The sequence below is a fragment of a genome, unplaced genomic scaffold (assembly GCF_019419815.1).
Source record: "Pyrus x bretschneideri cultivar Hongxiangsu unplaced genomic scaffold, Pyrus_bretschneideri_v1 Contig55, whole genome shotgun sequence".
In the NCBI taxonomy this organism is placed as follows: domain Eukaryota; kingdom Viridiplantae; phylum Streptophyta; class Magnoliopsida; order Rosales; family Rosaceae; genus Pyrus; species Pyrus x bretschneideri.
This window is the reverse complement of record NW_025999793.1, coordinates 1,594,457-1,615,698: the sequence shown is the minus strand read 5'-3', so window position 1 is coordinate 1,615,698 and position 21,242 is coordinate 1,594,457. Positions and strand designations below refer to the sequence as shown.

At 33.8% G+C, this 21,242-nt stretch overlaps 1 protein-coding gene across 1 annotated transcript; it reads left to right on the top strand.

Moving 5' to 3' along the window:
• The first annotated feature begins 8,541 nt into the window (after positions 1-8,541).
• Positions 8,542-11,885, top strand: LOC125470993 (beta-glucosidase 12-like). Its single transcript, XM_048570847.1, has 13 exons — positions 8,542-8,741; positions 8,922-8,991; positions 9,249-9,307; positions 9,457-9,532; positions 9,703-9,780; positions 9,874-9,961; positions 10,043-10,298; positions 10,504-10,619; positions 10,759-10,976; positions 11,113-11,144; positions 11,238-11,340; positions 11,492-11,600; positions 11,669-11,885. Exons 1-13 carry the CDS (start codon positions 8,571-8,573, stop codon positions 11,838-11,840), a joined length of 1,548 nt encoding a protein of 515 aa, XP_048426804.1. The 5' UTR covers positions 8,542-8,570; the 3' UTR covers positions 11,841-11,885.
• Positions 11,886-21,242: the final 9,357 nt, after the last annotated feature.

The following is a 21,242-nucleotide window of genomic DNA, read 5'->3' as shown; positions in this document are numbered from 1 at the left end:
TTAGAACATCATTCAATTAGACTTTTAATTTGATTTTACTGATCATGTACTCTAGGTTTAAAACCATTTGTAACACTCTTTCATTGGGATGTTCCCCAAGCTTTAGAAGATGAATATGGTGGTTTCTTAAGCCCTCGTATTGTGTAAGTGAACAAAATTTATTTTCTCATTGGTAATTTGATAAAATACATACTGATATACGTAACATAAATGCGTGGGTCATTATATAAATGCGTGGGTCATTATATTTTTCCTTTGTGTAGAGCACAAGATCGTGAATTCCTTTTGGATATACATATAACCAATCTGAAGCAGTCTGCAACACCATTTCAAAATAATACGTAAATGTTGGGGTAAAAAACTAATCCTCCAAATGCAAATAGCTCAAAATGAAAAATTTCGTGTATACCTGTGGACCAATAGGTACTCCATTAAGCTCAGCTACCAAAAGTTTAAGATGGACTAAAACATTTCTATACTAACGTTTGGGGCAATTTTTTTATTTTTTTTATTTTTTGGAGTTGATACCACAGCTTGGAGCTTGCAGGTACGTATGTAAAACCTTGTCAATAACTTCTTGTTGAAATCAAAATTTTTCTAGATCCTCGGGATTATCTCCTTCCCCTTCTTGCCTAATTGTATTAGTGATTATTTTTTCAATTAAAGCGTACTCAACTTTTATACAATTTAATACAAATGTTTTCAGTTAGCTGGCTTTGCATATGACCTTGGGTGACATGACAAATTTGATACAAGAAAAGAAAAAGTATACGCTTAAATTGGTCAAAGATTGGATTGTACGTATTTATCAAATTTACCTAGAAGGATTAAAGAGTTTTAAAACTTTTGCTATATATTACAAACATCTATTTTTTATTCTTTGTTGACATAAGGATGCTAATAGATTTTAATATATTCCGCTTGTTTAACACAATTTTAAAACTCACAGCATCACGCGGGCTCACTTGCTTGTAAGAAACTATTTGCAAATGTTGATGCACAAAATCAGTGAGACTTTGGGACGATGTAAAGTGTGAAGTTTGTAACCATCGCAAGGTTGCTCCATCACCTAGTGACGATACTATGCAAAGAGATGGAGGTAGGTAAGCAACACAAGATGTACGTTGTTCACCTTAAATTGGGCTACACCAACGAGGGTGGAGGAGTCCTCATCAATAATGAAGATTTTACACAAGACATAAGTTTAAGCATAATCATCATTAGTGAGTTCTAATGATGAGTTTATGCACAATAATGATATTAGGAATTAATTGTTCGAGAACGGTCCCCTTGTATAGTTGATGAGGGTATTCGGCTCCCATCCACGATTGATGTGGGACTTTAGGAGTTTTATTTTTAGGTTGACGCTTGTCGTGTTGTAATTGGTTTCTTGATTGGAGAAAAACTCATGTTCTTCAGCATGGGTGCCTCCACATCAACTCTTCAGTGGGTCCTTAAAGGTATGAGGTTGACCGATTCTTAGTAGTTTCGAGGGTGGTGAACTACAGAACAAACAGTGGTCCCCCAAGTTCACGAGTGAGGAAAGCTTCTGGGTTGGAGACTTGCAAAACCCAAATTGGTGAGTACTCATGAAACTTTCGAGTACTAAAGTGTATTAGAATATATTAGGTGTCCCCCAAATCTCCTATTGATGAGGATTACTGAAGAAGGTGTCTTATGTTTCCCGAGCCAATGAAGAAAAAAGACTTCAAAATTCTTTCCTCTTTTTTTTTTGGATGTAGCCCAAGTACATATATTTTTTTTTCTTAAGCCCAATTCCTTCTTTCTTTTTTTTGTTGAGAAAAGAAAATCTTATTGAAGTTTTTTCATTTGTGTATATAACTTGAGTGGTTGAAGCTTTTTCCTTTGGACAAATGACTTGAATGGTTGAAGTTTTTTCCTTTGGGCACATAGCTTGAGTGGCTGAAATTACTTAAAAATAGAATTTAACCAAATTAATCAGCAAATCATTTTGGAACAAAAATCAATTGCAGAAAAATGAAGAAAATGACTTATAGTTGAATCAGTTCAATATTTCAATATTCCAACAAAATATTGTCAAAATAAGCAAATTAGAAATTGCAACGAAAGAAAACTCACCTTTTGTTGGTGAAGAGTGCTTGAACCAGAGGAGATGAAGAGGATAGATGGCTCTGTGCTCGAACCAGATGAGAGCGAGAGGAGAGAGCGCGAGAGAAGTAGGGAAAGGTGGAAATTGAATGAAGCATAGGAGAAAGGATAGTATTGTCAGTTTGGGGTGGGCAAAGGGGTAGAGGAACCACGGGTTGGGACGGGTAATGTAGGTTCGGGGCAGGTACGGACTGGTTCCAAATATTGTAGAAACTAAACGGGTCGGGAAGGTACGGGGCGTTGTCAAATACGGGGCAGGCCGGGACTTAATCCTTAGAAAAATAGGGTCCCAGACCGACCCATTTCTAATAATAATGAACGGTGTAGATTAAATGATACTCTATCATCTAATCTTAAGCGTTAATTCCTACCCTAGTGGATGTCCCGTGTGTCCAGGTTTCCACTTCGAGATTCAATCGCTCACTCCAATCTCCATCGTCTTCTCGAACTCCATCTCTCTCCTCTCCTACTTGAGTGCCAACACCTGCTTATGAACCTGCTAGGTAGCCAATTTGGGTCACTAGAGCTTTGGCAAGGTTGAAGATGTTCTGTTGGATGGCTTCCACTTAGGCCATGAGGTCGTGGATGAGTCAAACTCCGTTTTCCTGCGAGTCAACAATAAGGGCTGGGCGGGTTGATGATGACTCGGCAGTGGCAAGGAGGGAGATTGGTTGTTGTGGTTATGGAATGGAGAAGGCGGCTGGGTGGTTGAAGAATAGTTCAGAGGGAGAAGGCCCGGATGAGGATTTGAGACATTTTGGCTTTCGCGACGTAGAATCGAGGCAGGTTTGGGTGAACACGGCGTTTCTGGGGATAGATTTGAAGTCGTAGTAGCTGGAAGAAGAGTGTAGAGGGCGAAAAGGTTGGTAGTGATGACAGAGAAAACCCATAAAGTATGGTGTTTAATCAGAGCTTCTGCTTCTGCTTTTCCATTGTTTTCCTCTTCCTTTTTCTAAGTCTTCCTGCTTCTTCTTCCTCTCCAACTTTCATTTCAAGTACTGCCAAATTTAACATCTAAAATTCTATATATGTATTTATATGTTGTATATTGCTAGGTTTTGATTCAAATAAGCTTAGATTCAGCAAAGCTGTGAACTTTTTTATTTCTGTTTGTGTGGCTGCAGATGGTGCCTTTGAATCTCAAGCTTCTATCAGCCGGCACTTGTTGCAGACCAAGAAAGGTTATTTCCTTCACACCCTTTTCTGGAGGGTTTTGATTTAATTTGGTGAAGGAATAGAGCTGATTTTAACCCTAGACAATTTCTAGATCTTCTTTGCAGAATCTGGTGAAGCTCCAGCGATGCAAAGATCTGGAGGATAAGCGAGCAAGTTCGGGAGGCGATCTAAACCAGCCAAAAAAGGGGAAAAATAAAAAGAAAGAAAAGGACCCCTGGACCCGTTCCGAACTGGCCCATTTCCTTTTTTTCCTCGTGTTGCACAACGCCAAAATATCATGTGCATTCTCCACACCTCCAATTTTCCATTTGCAAAAAATCTACAAAAAGAAAGTCTTGATCAATTTTTATGTTGTTTGCGTCATTCATCTTGTGAAAAGACATTAGAATTTGTTATTGATTCCTGCAAACAGAAAGTTAAGCGGGTAAATATATAATATAATTAGCATTTATGACATCAATTACACATCTCTATTTGTTTTTATGTATTTGTAGTTGTTATATATGACATGTCATCTCGTCCAAACTTTCAGAAGTTGAAATTCCATTTACTATATCCTATGAGAGGCATAAGGAAAAATGAGAATTGAAATTAATATGTTAGAAAAGGAATAGGAGATAAATAAAGTTGACAAACTAAGAATTCTTTCAAAGTAAGGCAATATATTGGTGTACTAAATCTCTTATATAGCTTGAAAATGTTGTTTTGAATCAATACAAACATTGACATATCTCTACATTTATGTTTAAAAAGTAATTTTGAATTTTCAAGCTCAACTTTAATGAAGTAGACAAGTCATATGTTGTGAAAACCCTCATTTAAATTACTGTTAAATAGTATGATTATTTTTATTAGTATGTGTAACTTGTTTTAATTGTTAATTCCCCTTACAATCTATTTGTGCATGTTATTATTGAGTTTTATAAGATTATTAATATTAGCTAAAGGCCATTAAAAGCAATAAAACAAAACAAACGGGGAAGCTAAAATGGACAATTAGTTGTCCCATGCCCTAACAACCTCAAACCTCAACCATTCCTATATTATATTTTAATATGTTTCCAGCTTACTCTCCCTCTCTCTCAACTATTCTCTATTCCTCTCAACTCTTCTGGACACGAAGGACAAATATAACAACTAACCTTTTAAGGTATTCTTAAATTCCCATCATTATCAAAACTTTATTTCAGAGCGAGTTAAGCGTGCCATTGGAATTAGAGATATAAAGCAAGAGGTGGTAGTCTATAGCCAGATGTCTTCCAATTTGGATTTTAGCCTAGGATCAGATCCCCTCCTGATCTTAAAAAACTGAGCTTGCTGAGCACGAAATCGTGATCGTTGAAATTTAATCTAACTGCTAAAAACAGGAAAATCCTATAAAGTTATAATAATTATGACCGTTGGATAACATTTCAACGATCACGATTACCTGCTCAGCAGGATCAATTTTTAAGAATCAGGAGAGGATCCCGATCCGCCTAGCCTGCTCATTCATCCTCTCTGATTAGTTGAGTAATCTAGCTTATTAGGTATAGCTGGAAGGTCTAGGCTTAGGTGATAATGATTTCTTTCCTTCCTATAAACAGCTACCTTAAAAGCCCCAATTTTAGTTTTCCCTAATTTGAGTTCCTAGGTATTTTGAGAAGAAAGTCTTAGCTCTGTTTTCGTAAGTCTCAAAGCTTTAAGTGTAGATTTTATTACAGCTTTTTGGGTACTTACAAACTGTAAGCTTGCATTCTAATTCTAGTTTTGTTTATTTGTTTGATGGAGTTCGAAATAGGATTCGGCAAAGCTTTCAGAGAAGTTAGTTTGAGTGAACTAGTAAGGGGGTTCTGGGAAGCCTTCTATTGATATTGTGAAGCTACAAATAATCACAAGGCGATACGTGAATTTTTGGGTAAAAGAGGATAAAAATATCCTTGAGGCATATCGGAATTCGTACGCGCGAGCAGTGGACAATCATCCGTCAATCAAGTCAAAAGTATCCAAAATAGGTAACCAATTCAAAGATATTCTCATCCATCCTCATCTTAGGTAATTATTTTATAACCTACATAACATTCCATTTAAGTGAAGGTTAATTGGCTAATTAATGGATTAATTCCTAATTAATCCATTAATCACCAATTAAATCACTCATTACACCCCCAAAAATACCCAAGGGTCGTCCACCCTTTCTTCCAAAGAAGATCGGCCATGCCCTATATATTGGCTCCCATTTTCACCAAAATGGAGGACTCTTGCTAAAATTCTCCAAAACTCTCAAACACTTTTCTCTCTATATTCTAACTTTGGCATCGGAAGTTCTTCGGCCAAATCCCCCTCATTCATCATGAGCGTGTGAGGCTCTTGGCCTTAACCTAAGGTGTTATTTGTTTTGTAGGTGCAATTTTGTTCAAGATCAAGGAGGAAGAAATTTGCATCCGCAAATTGGTGCTTTCATTGAGAGCTAAGATCCATACTCGTAGAAGACTCTCGCATAAAAAGGTTTTTCTCTATTTTCTAGTCCATTTGAATATTTTTCATACGTTCTTATTATTAGAATTTTTTATTTGCGAAGGTTCTTTGATAAAACGTATAAGAAAAATATAATGGCTAGAAATTTAGAAAATTCCACCAGAGAAAATTCCAATAGTCAAGAAATGGGACCGCGGAGATCCACGAGGTAAAATGCGGTCATAAGCGGGGTGGCACCACCACTACGAGGTTCCACCATGGCCCAAGCCGTGTCATCCAAGCTTGCTGATTAGTGTAGATGTTGCATTTGCTTCTCCTGAGGGTTGGTCGGGTAACAAAAATGTTCTATTTTCTAGCACATCATTATGGTTTGGATTAGTCTTTCTAGTGGGTATACTTAATTCTCTCATATCCTGAACCTATTCATTCTATATCCAAAAATGAAATGACCCCCCTCCCAATTCCTTCAGGTTGTGAGACACACTAAAATTCAATATAAGTCCCAAAAATTCAAATAAAGAAAAAAATTAGAAAAATTAGAGAGGGGTCAAACTTTTGTGTTTTTGAATTGTAAAAATATATATAAATGAAAAATATTAAATCAAAATAAATAGATGTAAGCTAATAAAAACCAGTGTCTTGAAACAACTAATCAATTTCTTGTACTACCAAGAAGAAACCACCCCAATGGTATCCTTTCACAATCTTTAGGAGCGAAATAGCCAATTTGAGAACCTAGCTATTTCGAGGCCTTCTTAATTAGCGTGGAAATACAATTTCACAAAACCACTGGGTTTACGGATTCAATATTAAAATTCTAACAAGAAGAAAAAGATCAAGATTAATTAATTCTTCATACTTATCGATTATATACTTATGTAAAGAATTCTGGTCATAAATTTCTACATTTTTGTTTAGTCAAATAATTTTCTACTGTTTGAATAAGTCTCTGTAGCTAATCGCCCATATTCAACTTCAAAAGTTTTGCCCATCAACAGTTGGACAGGCATAATATAAACATGCAGATAAATGACTCTTTGTTTCCGAATCCAGAAAATATTTTCTTTCGATAGAAAACTCAAGAGTAATTCAAGGATTGATCATTTCAAATTAAGATGAGATTGATCGAACTGTTGTGTACATTATCTTACTTTTCAACTCAAGGAATAATTTTTTTGTAAATAATGTATTTTTGTAGTATAAGTTATTAATTTCTTAATCTTAATTTGAATATCATATATACAAAAAACTATTCAAATTGAAGACTGTTTAGTCATCCAAATGTATCAATAAAATGAATAGTTCGTTATAAATCTTTTATTCAAATAATTCTTTTTGTCTAGATGATGTTCAAATAAAAATTAAGAAACTAAACGATCACAATATAAAATTTGTAGAATATGTGCATTCCTCATAGGTGGAACGCAAGGATTATCCATTCTTTTACGTACGTAGACAACTAATGGGTACATGAAACGTGCTTTCTTTTAAATTACAGACCATGACTTGGACTTTAAACTAGGAATTTCAAGGCCAATTTTGTTTACAAATTTTAACCCTTCACAATTCTCATTCTTGTACTAGCAAGAAGAATGTGTAACTACTATACTTTGAAGGGTGTCCAAACCTTCGAAAAAACCACCCAATGGAATCCTTTGACAATCTTTAGGAGCAAAATAGCCAACTTGAGAACCTAGCTATTTCGATGCCTTCTTAATTAGAGTGGAAAGCCAATTTCAAAAAACAACTGGGTTTACCAATTCAATACTAAAACTCTAACAAGAAGAAAAAGATCAAGATTAAATTCTTCATCTTTATCACTTACGTACTTACGTAAAGAATTCTCGTCATAAATTTCTATTTTTTTGTTGGGTCAAGTAATTTTCTACTGTTTGAACAAGCCCCTATAGCTAATCTTCCATATTCAACTTCAAAAGTTATGCCTTAAACATTTGCACATACATCATATAAACATGCAGATAAATGACTCTTTGTTTCCTAATGCAGTTAACATTTTCTTTTGCGGGAAAACTCAAGGGTAACTCAAGGATTGATCATTGCAAATTAAAATGAGATTGATCGTACAGTTATCTACATTATCTTACTTTTCAACTCAAGGAATAATTTGTTTTTATAAATAATGTATTTTAATATATATATAGTATAAGTTATTGATTTTTTAATCTTAATTTGAATATCATATATACAAAAAACTGTTCAAATTGAAGACTGTGTAGTTATCCAAATATGTCAACAAAATGAATAGTTCATTATAAATCTTTTACTTGGTATCAACACTATCGATTGGATTCATATATTTAAATGACTAAACGATTTCAAATTCAAATAATTATTTTTTTTAGATGATCTTCAAATAAAGATTAAGGAACTGAAGAATCACAATATAAAATTTGAAGAGTATGTGCATTCCTCATAGGTGGAACGTGCTTTCTTTTAAACTACAGACCATGATTTGGTCTTTAAACTAGGGCTTTCAAAATTCAATATAAGTCCCCAAAATTCAAATAAAAAAAAATTAGAAAAATTAGAGAGGGGTCAAACTTTTGAGTTTTTGAATTGTAAAAATATATATAAATGAAAAATATTAAATCAAAGTCAAACCATGACTTGGTCTTTAAACTAGGGCTTTCAAAGTCAATTTTGTTTACAATTTTTAACCCTTTACTATTCTCATGAGCTAGTACGTAGACACCATATCCCTTCCTCCCTTTCTCTATATAAACCCCATGCAATATTCCAGGAGGAGATAACTTAATTATCTCGATCGATATCAAAACTCCCAAGTTATGGCAATGAAATATTCACGATCTTTGCTCTTTGGTGTGCTGCTACTCATTGGCTTTGCATTGACAAATAGCAAAGCAACTAATACAGATCCACCTGTTCATTGCGAATTTCTCAATCGCAGCAGTTTTGAACCAGGGTTTATATTTGGCACAGGTTCCGCAGCTTACCAGGTCTGTATATATATGTATTTTACACACACACTCACATTTATATATATCTTTCGGGATTATTTACCATATTTTTGGTGCATTTTATGCATGCAGTTAGCATCCATCCATGAATTATAATGTTGACATCTTCCTTGCGTGTGTAGTAGTACTCTTACGTATATGCATGTGTGTATATTTCAGTATGAAGGTGCAGTAAAAGAAGATGGAAGAGGCCCAAGCATATGGGATACCTTCACCCACAAACATCCAGGTCTGTGATTTAATCAATTGGTAATATGAAAACTGTAGCTACTTCATTTCGAAAGGAGTATAAATAGCACCTCATTCTTTTCTTCGTGAGGACAAGTAAACTCCAACCTCTCTAATAACCATGCACTTTGTTGGGAGACGAATAGTACGTGGTCATGTGATCTGTACAATATATGTATATACTTCATCAGTGCGCACGCATATAAAGTACCTTGCACATGATATGGATTTCACCATTATGTTTTTGAATAACTACAGAAAAAATCGCTGATGGCAGTAACGGAGACGTCGCTATAGATCAATATCACCGCTATAAGGTCTAAAACCTCATAACTTTGTCTCTTGACCCTTTATACTTGAAGGGCACATGTTAACATATTAAATTGGAGCCCTTATAAAAATAAAATAAAAAGGACAATATATAATGAGATCCTCAATATTTAATTTTAAACTTTTGTCATTTTAGGAAGATGTGGGGATCATGAAGGATATGGAGTTGGATGCTTACAGATTATCTATTTCATGGTCCAGATTATTACCAAGTAAGTTGCTCCACATCCTCACATTTGGTTGGGACCAATGTCAATATTGTGCATAAGAATTATTTTTCCTACAAGAAAATTATTCTCTTTATATACTTTTAACTAAAGTAATGTGATCGAGTTATCAGCTGGTTAACCCTTTTTTTTCTTGTTATTTTTTTTCTAATTAGATGGAACATTAAGTGGTGGCGTTAACAGAAAAGGAATTGATTATTACAACAATCTCATCAATGAACTCCTACGCAATGGTTAATCATCCTACCTTAAACAATTATTACATGAATTTTTAGAACATCATTCAATTAGACTTTCAATTTGATTTTACTGATCATGTACTACAGGTTTAAAGCCATTTGTAACACTCTTTCATTGGGATGTTCCCCAAGCTTTAGAAGATGAATATGGTGGTTTCTTAAGCCCTCGTATTGTGTAAGTGAACAAAATTTATTTTCTCATTGATAATTTGATAAAATACATACTGATATATGTAACATAAATTTGTATCTACAGCGATCATTTTAAAGATTATGCAGAACTTTGTTATAAGGAATTTGGGGATCGAGTCAAGCACTGGTTCACGGTAAATGAGCCATATACTTTTAGTAGCATGGGTTATGCTGTTGGGACTCTAGCACCGGGACGCTGCTCTTCTTGGCAAAATCTAAACTGCACCGGTGGAGATTCAGCCATTGAACCATACTTGGTGACACACCACATTCTTCTTGCTCATGGAGCAGCTGTAGAATTGTACAAGAATAGATATCAGGTTCAATAACAGTTTCTTTTATTTTTATTTTTTTTTATTTTTTTTCTTGGGTCAGCATATTGGCTCCTAATTGAGAATTCTATATGAATCATTATTATTGAGTTGTAATACAAGAGGGAATACTCTCAGTAGTAAGATAATCTAAAGGTTGTATGTTTTTTCTATAACTCCTATTTATTCAACCAAAATTCATATTTTTGGGCAGGCATCTCAGAAAGGCTTGATAGGAATAACATTGGTGACATACTGGTTTGAGCCTGCTACGGAGTCAAAGCAAGATAAAGATGCTGCCTTACGATCTTTGGATTTTATGTTTGGATGGCAAGTGTCTTAATAAATTATATATAAACTCAATTACATATTTACTTATGACTTGTAACATTGATACAACCTAGCTAGCATTACTCTTTATATATAATGCTATAATTAGGCTAATATTTGGAATTTTCATGTTTTGTAGGTTTTTGGACCCGTTAACTAGTGGTGACTATCCACACACCATGCGATCAATTGTAGGAAAAAGATTGCCAAAATTCACAAAAGAACAATCCAAGTTGCTAAACGGATCGTTTGATTTTCTTGGAATAAATTATTATACTGCTAGATACGCAACTAGTACACCGAAGAACAATTCACTACAGGCAAGCTTCGTAACAGACCCTCAAGCTGATCTTACAAGTGAGTGCGAAAGGAAACTTACTTTCAATAGCTTAAGTTCTTTGTTCTTCTTGACCTAGTTTGACTTCTTAATTACATTAATTATATTCTAATATTTACACCAATTGTATTCTAATGTTTGTAAATATTGTGGCAGCTGAGCTTAATGGAGTACTTATTGGTCCACAGGTATACATCAAATTTATCATTTTGAGCTATTTGCATTTGGAGGATTAGTTTTTTACCCCAACATTAACGTATTATCTTGAAATGGTGTTGCAGACTGCTTCAGATTGGTTATATGTATATCCAAAAGGAATTCACGATCTTGTGCTCTACACAAAGGAAAAATATAATGATCCACTCATTTATATTACTGAGAATGGTATGTCATACATACGTTTAAGCCTTGATTAAATGCAAATGTTTCACATATTTATAATGGTGTTAAATGAAACTACACCTTTTTTTTTTTTTTTTTTTTTTTTAAGAGGAAAAAACTAAATTTAATCTTTTGTGCAATAATACGTACGTAGGTGTATCAGAGTTGAATAATCCAGAACTATCAATTGACGAGGCTCTTCATGATACCAATAGAATTGACTACCACTACCGTCACCTGTGTTACCTTCAAGCGGCGATCAAGTAAGTAGTTATTAACAAATTAATTATATTGACCTAATCCATTTGAACATTTGTGTATTTGTGTGCAGAAATGGTGCGAAAGTGAAGGGATACTTTCCATGGACATTGTTGGATGACTTTGAATGGGATTCGGGATACACCGTCCGATTTGGTTTAAACTACGTGGATTATAATGACGGGCTGAAAAGACACCCAAAACTCTCAGCACATTGGTTCAAAAATTTGCTTAAGAAGAATTGAAGGAATTAAAAGAAATTTATTGTTGATTATAAACATTTAAGTGGATAATTGTCCATTTTTTGTATTTGTATTTCAATACCTTCCGCATTTGTATGCAAGTATTCTTTGAGATTCAATAATTCAATAAAAAGCTATAAGAGCTATGAATGCTACAGTAAGGCCTCTCTATAGAAAGGAATAACTTATTTACAGTCGTAAACAGTTTTGGTCCTAGTTTGGGTTCAGGAATAAATACCACATCGTAATAAGTTATTATTTTTCTTGGTCCAATTGTAAAGAAACTCGCCTCAACATAGTAGTAATTGTTAATAAGTACAATAATAAGCAAGGCCACAAAAAAAATAAAAAATAAAAAATAAAATAAAAATAAATAAGAAAAGGTTTTAGATGGACTAAAACATTTCTATACTATTGTTTGGGATGGGTTTTTTTTTTTTTTTTTTTTTTTTTTGGAGTTGATACCACACCTTGGAGCTTTTGGGTACGTATGTAAAACCTTGTTAATGTCTTCTTGTTGAAGTCAAAATATTTCTAACTCCTCAGGATTATCTTCGTCCCCTTCTTGCCTAATTGTATTAGTGATTATTTTTTCAATTAAAGCGTGCTCAACTTTTTGCACAACTTAACACGAATGTTTTCAGTTAGCTGGCTTTGCATATGACCTTGGGTGACATGACAAATTTGATAGAAGAAAAGAAAAAGTATACGCTTGAACTGGTCGAAGATTGGATTGTACGTATTTGTCAAATTTACTTAGAAGAATTAAAGAGTTTTAAAACTTTTGCTATATATTACAAACATCTATTTTTTATTCTTTGTTGAACATAAGGATGCTAATAGATCTTAATATATTCCGCCTGCTTAACACAGTTTTAAAATTCACAGCATCGCGCGGGCTTAATTGCTTGCAAGAAACTATTTACAAATGTTGATGCACAAAATCAGTGAGACTTTGGAACGACGTAAAGTGTCGAGTTTGTAACCATCGCAATGTTGCTCCATTACCTAGTGAGGATAATATGTAAAGAGATGGAGGTAGGGAAGCAACACAAGATGTATGTGGTTCACCTTAAATGGGGCTACATCCACGAGGGTGGAGGAGTCCTCATCAATAGTGAAGATTTTACACAAGACATAAGTTTAAGCATAATCATCATTAGTGAGTTCTAATGACGAGTTTATGCACAATAATGACATTTGGAATTAATTGTTCGAGAACGGTCTCCCTGTATAGTTGATAAGGGCCTTCGGCTCCCATCCACGATTGATGTGGGACTCTAGGAGTTTTATTTTTAGGTTGACACTTGTCGTGTTGTGATTGGTCTCTTGATTGGAGAAAAACTCATGTGCTTCGGCAAGGGTGCCTCCACATGAACTCTTTAGTGGGTCCTTGAAGGTATAAGGTTGACCGATGCTTAGTAGTTTCGAGGGTGGGGAACTACAGAACAAACAGTGGTCCCCCAAGTTCACGAGTGACGAAAGCTTCTCGGTTGGAGACTTGCAAAACCCAAATTGGTGAGTACTCATGAAACTTTGGAGTACTAAAGTGTATTAGCATATATTAGGAGTCCACCAAATCTCCTATCGATGAGGATTACCAAAGGAGGTGTCTTATATTTCCCGAGCCAATGAAGAAAAAAGACTTTAAAAATTCTTTCCTCTTTTTTTTGGATGTAGCCCAAGTACATATATCTTTTTTTCTTAAGCCCAAAGTAGCACACAAATGTCCTATTAATTTTCCTTATTAACGATAATATTTGTCAATTGTAGCATATGAAAATAAAGGTCTTTCCCGCAGAAGATTGTTTTATCTAACTACTTAAAATGTTACAAAAACTGGGTTGTTGTCCCTACTGGCCAGCTACCAACAAATAATTATTAGACCGACTTATACTTATCTAAAGTCTACGAAATTTTAGATGTAAATACTAGACACACAGAGCTACACTCACACAAATTTTTGGGATTTTTGGAGTTGATTTGCTATTTAAATTAAATCAAACAAAAACAGAACAGAAACAGATTTTTCAGTAGTTCGCAAATTAAGAAAAATGAGTTAGGGGAATTGCTATCCACCACCAAATAATCATGCAAACATGTTATGTTTCATTCAACTTCCCTTCATTTTCGAATGAAGATGCTCAAGTTGGCTCAATGTTAGAACTCAACCTATTACTCTTTCTTATGTAGTATGTTGAGAGAATGGCGTTTTCAACTTAACTTAGTCCCTAGCATGCAATCTAGAATGATGTGTTCATAGATTTAACAAGTAGAAATCATTAAGAACGAAAAGAGTTTAAGTCATCACAAGGCATCGTAAGTACTAGCGTTGTCTTACTTATCCTAGAAATTGATTCATATGTTAATCGCAATTAACAAGTACTACACTAGAACATATGTAGGTCCTCATTCGACAAGGGCAGGCACACACATATTCATAGCATTAGAATCCTAGATATGCTTACTAAGTATGCATCCGTAGAAAACACATACAGAATTCATCAATAAGACAAGTAGTGAACCAATTTTCATCCATTCATAAAAGTAATTCAAACGAAATGTCATAACAAACTTGCAATCATATTCGGGGCTTCAAAACAGCCCCTAACTACTAAAAATATAGTAACACAATCCTTAAGTTAAAACAAAAGAAGTTTGAGAAAATAGAACCAAAAGAAATCGACTAAGGCTCTCCTCTTTCCTTCCTTCCCCAACGCTACTTTTAAACCAATTCTTGTTGCATCATTTTCTTCTCCTTAACTCACCCACTAATAGCCATTTAGTGATGACAATAAGTGAGAGGAAATGGTAAAACAATTGTACTCCTTGGGTAGCCTTTATGCCAATTACTCCATCTTAATCCTCATCTTTAATTCCATTTCCTGTCAGCTGGTTTGTTCTTCATTGCATCAGTTTTGGCTGCTAGATTTATTGGATTTATTGCTTTCAATCCTTTCTTGTCAGTTACAAACTGCTCAGCCTCTTAGGAACATTTCAGTGTTAAAACGCCCATAACTTCTTCTAGAAAAATGATATTAACAATCCACAAAATGCTCCAGAAAATAGACATCCGTAGCTTTGCAAGCATATAAGGCTCATTCTCTAATTCATTATGAGCTGTCTGCAACTTGCTTCCAAAGTCAACTGACCTGCACAGACAGTTTTGACGAATTTGTTACTTAAAATTCCACTTGTGCTATTTTTCTTTTCTTTACTTGACAAATCCTACAAAACACAAAAACAAAGTAAATAACTCAAAAAATATAAGGAACTAACTAAGAAAAGACAAGTAAATTTGATATAAAATATATATAAATATAAGCTTATCAAAGTACATATATTTTTTTTTTCTTAAGCCCAATTCCTTCTTTCTTTGTTTGTTGAGAAAAGTAAATCTGATTGAAGTTTTTTCATTTGTGTATATAACTTGAGTGGTTGAAGCTTTTTCCTTTGGACAAATGGCTTGAAGGGTTGATGTTTTTTCCTTTGGGCACATAGCTTGAGTGGCTGAAACTTTTTCCTTTAGACACATAGCTTCAGTGGCTGAAGCTTTTTCTTCTGGGCGCATAGCTTGGCTGAAGTTTTTTCCTTTGGACACGTAGTTTGAGTGGTTGAAGCTTTTTCCTTTGGGCGCATAGCTTGAGTGGCTGAAGCTTTTTCCTTTGGATACATATCTTGAGTGGTTGAAGCTTTTCTCCTTTGGACACATAGTTTGAGTGGTTGAAGCTTTTTCCCTTAAGCACATAGCTTCAATGGTTGAAGCTTTTTTTTTTGTGGACACTTAGGTTGAAAGGTAGAAGTTTTTTCAAGCTTCAACCACACCATATATTGATTTCGCGCACAGTCTTGATCAAGAGTGTGCGAAGCAATTTTTTGTTGGATCATTCTCATGTTGTTGATAAGTTAGAGAATTGGCAGAATATGATTTTTTTCTTTTTCTTGGACACTAGTGTGCATTTCCCACCGAAGTTTCCATTTACCATTGTTGGCAAGTAAAGTTAAGATATAATACTTGCATGTTGTCATGGTGGCTATATAGCTTATTGAAGTTCACGACTTCGAAGTTCTTGTAAATGTTGGAGTAGAAAATGCCTGAGGTTTTTAGAAAGCCTATAAATGAGTTTCCTTCAAACCATATCCAAGGCAACCCAACTAATTTAATGATGCTACAATGTTTGACCTTCTTGTACAGTTGAAGGAGATGTTAATAATGCTTCATACTACATGGTGCAAATTAAGAGACCGAAGAGTTGAAGCCTATATGTTGCTTGAAGCCTTCTGGAAGCTATACAAATTGATTGACCTCCTAAATGTGTTATTCCCCCTACACAGTGCCTTTATATATAATAATAAGGTTGGAAAGAAATCATTCTCCTCCAAGGAATACAAGTCCTAATAGGGATGAATAACTAGAATAAAATATAATCTAAGATTTACACAATCACACTTAAATAAGAAGTTTATAACACTCCACCTCGAGTGTGTAAATACTCAAGTAGATTCGGCATCATGTGTTGTTGAGGAAGTCGACTCGTCGTCACTGATTCTAGGAACACGGTAGTCTCAATAAGGTAGGAACTTGCATAAGGAAATAAGTCTCACAAAAAAGCCTAAGGCTATGGTAAAAATCCGAGTAAGGACAAAATAGTTAAAGAAAAATTTGGGAGCAATGCAAAGTCAAATGAAATGTCTACAGGACGTCATCAAGGATATAACCAACCCAAGATGAGAGCCTCGTCAAAACCTCGTCAGGTAGCAAAACCCCAGTGGTAAAAATGCTTCTAATCGTAGGGAAAAATAGTACATTAAGATCAAGCAAGTATACTTCAAGATACTCACCTGAGTTTGACATAATTCCAAAGGGAACTAACAATGTTACAACTCAGAAAGTTTACACATACCAATCCTTGAACAAGCTTCTGAAATGTCGCCTTCGGTAGTGATTTGGTGAAGAGGTCAGCCAGGTGGTCTTGTGAACGAATTTGCGTGACTTCAATCTTCTGATGCTCTTGTTGTTGATGTGAGAAGAAAGACTTCGATGCAATGTGCTTGGTGTTGTCTCCTTTGATGTAACCCTTCTTGAGCATTCGATGCATGCTGCGTTGTGTTCATAGATCCACAATTGAAGGAAAAAAATAAAATAAAATACTCTTTTTTCTAACCAAACACAATTTATGGTTCCAACTTTTTTTTTAAAAAAAATTAAGCAATCCCAAGCCAGCCTTTTGTTTAGAGGAGGAAAATAAACATATAAATTTAGAATTTGGGCATGGAAAAAAAAAACTTACAATTTGGGACCTCCAGTTCCTAAATTTAGTTTCATGTAAATATGTGTTATTTTCATATTTCTATAAATGAAAGTTTAAAAATAACAAATTCTGTATTCAATTCTATTGTTCTTTTAGGTTAATCAAACAAGCAAATTCACAAGTTCTAGAAAATAAAATTCTGTCATTTCAATTTCCATCATTTTAAAATTCTTTAGTAATATAAATTATTTTCATCCAAACAGATTGTTAGGTTTTATTCTTATGCTATGTGTGTACGTCATTTTGTGGTATATCATAAAGAAGATGAATTAATAATCAATAAGAGTATTGTCTCCATTTTTCTAATAATATATGAAGACAACTACAAGTTATTTTAACTTAAGATAGTACAATTCAAAAAGAAAATGGTGCAACCTCCACTTCAAATTTCTAGAGTGCACAAAATTTGCCGCAAAAACAAAACAAAAAAATCCTTCCAATTTTTTCCTCGTGTTGCACAACGCCAAAATATCATGTGCATTCTCCGCACCTCCAATTTTCCATTTGCAAAAAATCTACAAAAAGAAAGTCTTGCTCAATTTTAATATTGTTTGCCTCATTTGTCTTGTGAAAAGACATTAAAATTTGTTATTGATTCCTGCAAACAGAAAGTTAAGCGGGTAAATATATAATATAATTAGCATTTATGACATCAAGTACACATCTATATTTGTTTTTATGTATTTGTAGTTGTCATATATGACATGTCATCTCGTCCAAACTTTTTTCCTTTATTATCAAACTTATTTCTTCTCAATTCGCCCTAGTCAGCTACTCTCTTTTTTCCCTTCTTATCATCTTTTCTTATGTATTGAATAGTCTCATTCTCCTCCTCATCATTTGGTCCAACAGTTTTAGATTGTAAACAAACATCTTCTGTGGATTCCTCCATAATATCTGGTGGTAGTACACTAGATAAAGGTAAGAACCACTTGTCACATAACTATTGTATTGAAAGATATATCTTTCGATGAAGTGGAAGAAATAGACAAAAGGAAATCTATAAATTAGAGCTGAGGATGCTTAAAGGAAGAATAACTTATATTATACATGTTTCACGATATATATAGTAGTGGGGGATTATGGGACAAAAAATAAATCCATTTGGCATGGAGCTAGAACCTTGTTTCGAGATATTTTTGCGAGTATTGATCCAGATTTAGATGCTCAACTGGAATTTGGAGCATTCCAAAAACTTGGAGATCCAACTACAAGAAGACAAGTAGTCTGATACAATATGTGTTGTTACTTGTTACTTTTCATTTTTATTTTCTTTTTGTGATTTTTAGATGGCGTACCAAATAAATCTTGATTTGAATCACTGCCTTGACTTTGACTCTTGTTCTTTATTTATCCGGGAGACGATCCCAAATAAACAGGTATGGAACCTATAATTGTAAACCACGATCGAATCTATGGAAGCATTGGTTTATACATTCCTTTTAGTCTCAACTCTAGGAATAATATTTTTCGCTATCTTTTTTTGGGAACTGCCTAATGTTCCAACTAAAAAGGTGAAATGATTTGTTATCATCTCAATTGAAGTACGAATCCTCCCAATAGTGGGAGGATCCGTACTTCAACTAGTCCCTTTGTTCCTCGAATGGATCAAAGCAGTATATAAGGTGTACAATTTTTTGGTTGATAAAGGGATCAAATGGTATAATTCTTTTGTTGGTAGATTGGAGGATTAGGAACATGAATATTGCTTTTCTATTGGCTGTTTTTGCATTAATTGCTACTTCTTTAATCTTGCTGATTAGTGTAGATGTTGCATTTGCTTCTCCTGAGGGTTGGTCGGGTAACAAAAATGTTCTATTTTCTGTCACATCATTATGGTTTGGATTAGTCTTTCTAGTGGGTATACATAATTCTCTCATATCCTGAACCTATTCGTTCTATATCCAAAAATGAAATGACCCCCCCTCCCAATTCCTTCAGGTTGCAAGACACACTAAAATTCAATATAAGTCCCAAAAATTCAACTAAAGAAAAAAATTAGAAAAATTAGAGAGGGGTCAAACTTTTGTGTTTTTGAATTGCAAAAATATATATAAATGAAAAATATTAAATCAAAATAAATAGATGTAAGCTAATAAAAACCAGTCTCTTGAAACAACTAATCAATTTCTTGTACTACCAAGAAGAAGCCACCCCAATGGTATCCTTTCACAATCTTTAGGAGCAAAATAGCCAATTTGAGAACCTAGCTATTTCGATGCCTTCTTAATTAGCATGGAAATACAATTTCACAAAACCACTGGGTTTACGGATTCAATATTAAAACTCTAACAAGAAGAAAAAGATCAAGATTAATTAATTCTTCATACTTATCGATTATATACTTATGTAAAGAATTATGGTCATAAATTTCTACTTTTTTGTTGAGTCAAATAATTTTCTACTGTTTGAATAAGTCTCTGTAGCTAATCGCCCATATTCAACTTCAAAAGTTTTGCCCATCAACAGTTGGACAGGCATAATATAAACATGCAGATAAATGACTCTTTGTTTCCAAATCCAGAAAATATTTTCTTTTGCTAGAAAACTCAAGAGTAATTCAAGGATTGATCATTTCAAATTAAGATGAGATTGAGCGAACTGTTGTGTACATTATCTTACTTTTCAACTCAAGGAATAATTTTTTTGTAAATAATGTATTTTTTTAGTATAAGTTATTAATTTCTTAATCTTAATTTGAATATCATATATACAAAAAACTATTCAAATTGAAGACTGTTTAGTCATCCAAATGTATCAATAAAATGAACAGTTCGTTATAAATCTTTTATTCAAATAATTCTTTTTGTTTAGATGATGTTCAAATAAAAATTAAGAAACTAAACGATCACAATATAAAATTTGTAGAATATGTGCATTCCTCATAGGTGGAACGCAAGGATTATCCATTCTTTTACGTACGTAGACAACTAATGGGTACATGAAACGTGCTTTCTTTTAAATTACAGACCATGACTTGGACTTTAAACTAGGAATTTCAAAGCCAATTTTGTTTACAAATTTTAACCCTTCACAATTCTCATTCTTGTACTAGCAAGAAGAATGTGTAACTACTATACTTTGAAGGGTGTCCAAACCTTCGAAAAAACCACCCAATGGAATCCTTTGACAATCTTTAGGAGCAAAATAGCCAACTTGAGAACCTAGCTATTTCGATGCCTTCTTAATTAGAGTGGAAAGCCAATTTCAAAAAACCACTGGGTTTACCAATTCAATACTAAAACTCTAACAAGAAGAAAAAGATCAAGATTAAATTCTTCATCTTTATCGCTTACGTACTTACGTAAAGAATTCTCGTCATAAATTTCTATTTTTTTGTTGGGTCAAGTAATTTTCTACTGTTTGAACAAGTCCCTATAGCTAATCTTCCATATTCAACTTCAAAAGTTATGCCTTCAACATTTGCACATACATCATATAAACATGCAGATAAATGACTCTTTGTTTCCTAATGCAGTTAACATTTTCTTTTGCGGGAAAACTCAAGGGTAACTCAAGGATTGATCATTGCAAATTAAAATGAGATTGATCGTACAGTTATCTACATTATCTTACTTTTCAACTCAAGGAATAATTTGTTTTTATAAATAATGTATTTTCATATATATAGTATAAGTTATTGATTTTTTAATCTTAATTTGAATATCATATATACAAAAAACTGTTCAAATTGAAGACTGTGTAGTTATCCAAATATGTCAACAAAATGAATAGTTCATTATAAATCTTTTACTTAGTATCAACACTATCGATTGGATTCATATATTTAAATGACTAAACGATTTCAAATTCAAATAATTATTTTTGTTTAGATGATCTTCAAATAAAGATTAAGGAACTGAAGAATCACAATATAAAATTTGAAGAGTATGTGCATTCCTCATAGGTGGAACGTGCTTTCTTTTAAACTACAAACCATGACTTGGTCTTTAAACTAGGGCTTTCAAAGTCAATTTTGTTTACAATTTTTAACCCTTTACTATTCTCATGAGCTAGTACGTAGACACCATATCCCTTCCTCCCTTTCTCTATATAAACCCCATGCAATATTCCAGGAGGAGATAACTTAATT